Below are 3,647 nucleotides of genomic sequence, written 5' to 3'. Positions count from 1 at the left end.
GGTCACCCTGACGAAGACCTCTTTTCCCTTTGAAGTAGCCACATAAATTACCATTGATGCAAATCGAAAAAAAAGTTGTTGAAACACACTTCATTATCCACCCTACCATGATTTTATGAAAGCCGAAGTGACCTAAGATAGCCTTCAAAAACCCCAATCAACCGTATCATAAGCTTTTTGAATGTCAACTTTGAAAGCGCATCTCGATATACCACTATGAAGATGATAATTTCTCATCAACTCTTGAGTTAACAAGATGTTATCAGATATCCGCCGCCCCAGTATAAAGGCCGATTGATTTTCTTGAACAATATCTTCTAGACTAGAAGTGATACGGTTCGTAATAATCTTACTGATGCATTTGTATAGAACATTACAGCACGAGATTGGTCAAAAATCATTAACCTTACATGGATTTTGGTTCTTCGGCAGAAGAGAAATGATTGTATGGTTTAACTCTGTTAGAAGCTGCCCGTTGGAGAAAAAGGTTTTCACAGCCGAGCACACATCCTATCCTACAATGTCCCATGATTCCTTAAAAAATACCGACGAATACCCATCTGGACCCGGCGCTTTGTCATTCCCAATATCAAACATTGCCATCCTAACTTCATTACTGGTAACGGGTCTGACCATATGCTTAACTTTAGCTGAGCTGATTCGTGATTCAAAAAGTGACTCAGGTTCCACTATATTAGTGCATGAAGAAGTTGTACCAAGAAATAGTTCATAGTGCTGGGTAAACACACGAGCCACGTCTACACCTTCAACTAAGTTATCTTCATGATCAAACACAGCTTTGATGTGGTTTCGGTTTTTCCTGCCTCTAACAACTTTATGAAAGTAACTTGAATTTGAATCTCCAACTCGAAGGCACTCCTCTTTTACCTTTTGCTTGAGAAATCTTTCTTCCACTAAAAGTGCTTCATTGAATTCTTGAAGTTTGGTTTTCTCTTCTAAATGGAGCTGGACAGAATCAGGGTTAATATCCAGTGAAGCCTGCGTGGCATCTAACTCTGTACGCAACTTTATAACTCGATCATGGATGTTCCTTTTCGACCACATTAATTTTCTAATAGATTTCTTCATCATACGAAGCCGTTTAACAACACAAAACATCATGTGACCTTCCACGTTCATATTTTAACCATTTGTAACAGTACGTTTAAACTCCTCATGGTGGACAACAAAATTTCCAAATTTGAACGGTTTTGGCTTTGAACCACTCATGTCAGGCAATTTAAGGACCATAGGGGTATGATCCGATATTCTGTAGGGTTGAAAAATTACATAAGCATCCGGGTATTCTTCTATAAACTTGTCATTTGCCATGACTCTATCGATTTTTTTCAATATACCCGTCACCGAATTTGGGCTTTGGTTCCATGTGTAATGAAGCCCTGTATAATTCACGTCTACCATATTAATCTCTTTAATGCATTCTTGAAATTCACGCATAATAATATTGATGTTTGAAGACCCGGACGTAGAATCATCAAGACTCAACGATGCATTAAAATCCCTCATAATAGTCCAAGGGTGTTGCCCTACAAACCTCTTATGCACACAAAGATCTTTCCACAGTTGTCTACGTTGAATGTAATTATTAACGGCATAGATAAATGAAACGTATGATCTCTTCCCAATTAGAAACACAACCAGGCAGTGTATAACTTGATCTGTAGCCATAACAACCATAAGCTGCACTATGGATGGATCCCATCCCAAAATGATGCGAGTACCTTGGGCATACACACTATTATTAGAAGTCCAATTCCAATACGGAAACACAACATTGCAAACATTATTCAATCTACTGATGGAAACATGTGATTCTAATATACTCAAACGATTAGTTACAACCACCTCGTGAACCTCTTGTTGTTTAGGGATTCGGTTCAAACCCCTTATATTCCAAGCGGCTATACTAATCATTATGACCATCTACCCCGGGAGTGCTTTCCCCCTCAGAAATTGGTGGAACCATATATGCAATCGTTTCATTGTGCTCCGATTCAATGTCACTAGCTTCATCGACAAGTTTATGGACATTTGTTTCCACATCCTCTTCAATACCGTCTAAAGCATCATACGTGTTACTCATGGGCACTCCATTTTTTTTTTCCTTTACTTGTTTGTCTACTGTACCCACCATACCTTGCACACCACTTGTGTTTCCATCCTGATCAACATTTTTCTTAGGTCTATAGACCATCTTTTGCGTCTTTTTTCCCACGATGAAACCATCATTCTGCCTTCGATGTGAATTGTTACTATGACCTGTAGCTTTTGTCACCTTCACAGTTTGGAATCCCTCGTTATCTATTATTTTCGTAGCCACTGGGACTGAAATATTTTTCGGGCAGTGCAAATCCCCATGGCCAAAAACATTACACCCCGAGCATCTCGGTGGTTTCCATTCATACTCAACTGTGACTGTGTCAATTGTACAACTCGCACCATTAATTCCCGATGTTGCGACTGTGAGATCCTTTTTCAAATCTTTGTTAGCGCTAATTTCAATCATCGCCCTAGCATAGTTAGGATGACCCCACGCCTTAATGCACATAGTGCTCGTATAGGAGTCCAACATAATTGGTTTACTAATCTTCGATGCTATCTTGCTAAGGGCATCTTCAGTATACCCCGTTAAAGGAATATCATGCAATTTTACCCATACTAGAACTTTAGTCAAATCCTCCTTTGTAAGTGACACATTGGCTGCCCACTTATTTAGAATTATTGGTGCCGTTCTTATCATCCAAGGACCATTTTCTATAACATCAAGCATACCTTTAGTTGTTGCGAACTTAAAAAAATAAAAACCTTTCGAGTTCATCATTGTTTTCTCGATGCCATATTTTCCCATGCGTTCATTACATAATTCTTAACAACCGGGTAAGCAATTCTTTTGCCTACAAAATATCCATAAAGAGTGTTGCTATATCTATCACATGCCTCCTTAACAGAAGACATAGGGAGTACCATATCAACACCTTCGTTAAGCAAGTTAAAACTCTCCATTAAATGAAAATTCACCCTTTTTGCATTAGATGTGCCTACTGTTGCATTCAAATAAGATATCTTTTGTGCTTCGACAGTGGGATTCTTCATAGGCTCCAATGGTTCTGTTTGTGTCACTTTATTTTGATTAACCTGTGGCAGACTACCATGCTCTTCTGTGACCATATTATTGGCATCATCCTTATTAACAGTACTAGTCGTAGCTGCAGTTTGCTGCTCATTGGCACCAGTTCGATTAATACCTTGTTCATTCAGGAAACTTGGGTGAGTTTGTTCATTCACATCATAATCATTGAGTGATAGCATCGTCGGCAGTAGTAGCTGCATCTACCAACATCTAAAAGGCTCTTGCTTCAGGTCTTGGAGGAGTCTTATGCTTCTGTCCAGTTGACGAAGTTGAAGATCCCCCGACTGACGCTGTCCTTACTCCTGCCCTACCCCAGAACTCATCTTTTTTGCAGATGGACAATCAACTGACATGTGCCCTGATTTATGGCAATTCCAGCAAATATTTTCTTTGAATGTGCAAGCCTAGATATCGTGACCCATTACTCCACACCGCATGCACCTCTTTGTTAAATTGGTACAAGGACCCGCATGAGTTGATTTACAACCATTGCACC

General features: G+C 39.5%; 3 protein-coding genes across 3 annotated transcripts; all 3 read right to left on the bottom strand.

Annotated features, from left to right (window-relative positions):
- Positions 1–510: 510 nt before the first annotated feature.
- LOC139900631 (uncharacterized) lies at positions 511–1,140 on the bottom strand. Its single transcript, XM_071883396.1, has one exon. It carries the CDS (start codon positions 1,138–1,140, stop codon positions 511–513), a length of 630 nt encoding a protein of 209 aa, XP_071739497.1.
- A 3-nt stretch (positions 1,141–1,143) lies between these two features.
- On the bottom strand, positions 1,144–1,698 carry LOC139900630 (uncharacterized). The gene has a single exon (XM_071883395.1). It carries the CDS (start codon positions 1,696–1,698, stop codon positions 1,144–1,146), a length of 555 nt encoding a protein of 184 aa, XP_071739496.1.
- Positions 1,699–1,927: 229 nt separating this feature from the next.
- Positions 1,928–2,791, bottom strand: LOC139900629 (uncharacterized). The gene has a single exon (XM_071883394.1). It carries the CDS (start codon positions 2,789–2,791, stop codon positions 1,928–1,930), a length of 864 nt encoding a protein of 287 aa, XP_071739495.1.
- Between the last annotated feature and the right edge of the window lie 856 nt (positions 2,792–3,647).

Source organism: Rutidosis leptorrhynchoides, chromosome 3 (genome assembly GCF_046630445.1).
Source record: "Rutidosis leptorrhynchoides isolate AG116_Rl617_1_P2 chromosome 3, CSIRO_AGI_Rlap_v1, whole genome shotgun sequence".
Lineage (NCBI taxonomy): Eukaryota > Viridiplantae > Streptophyta > Magnoliopsida > Asterales > Asteraceae > Rutidosis > Rutidosis leptorrhynchoides.
This window is presented reverse-complemented; position numbering and strand designations above follow the sequence as displayed.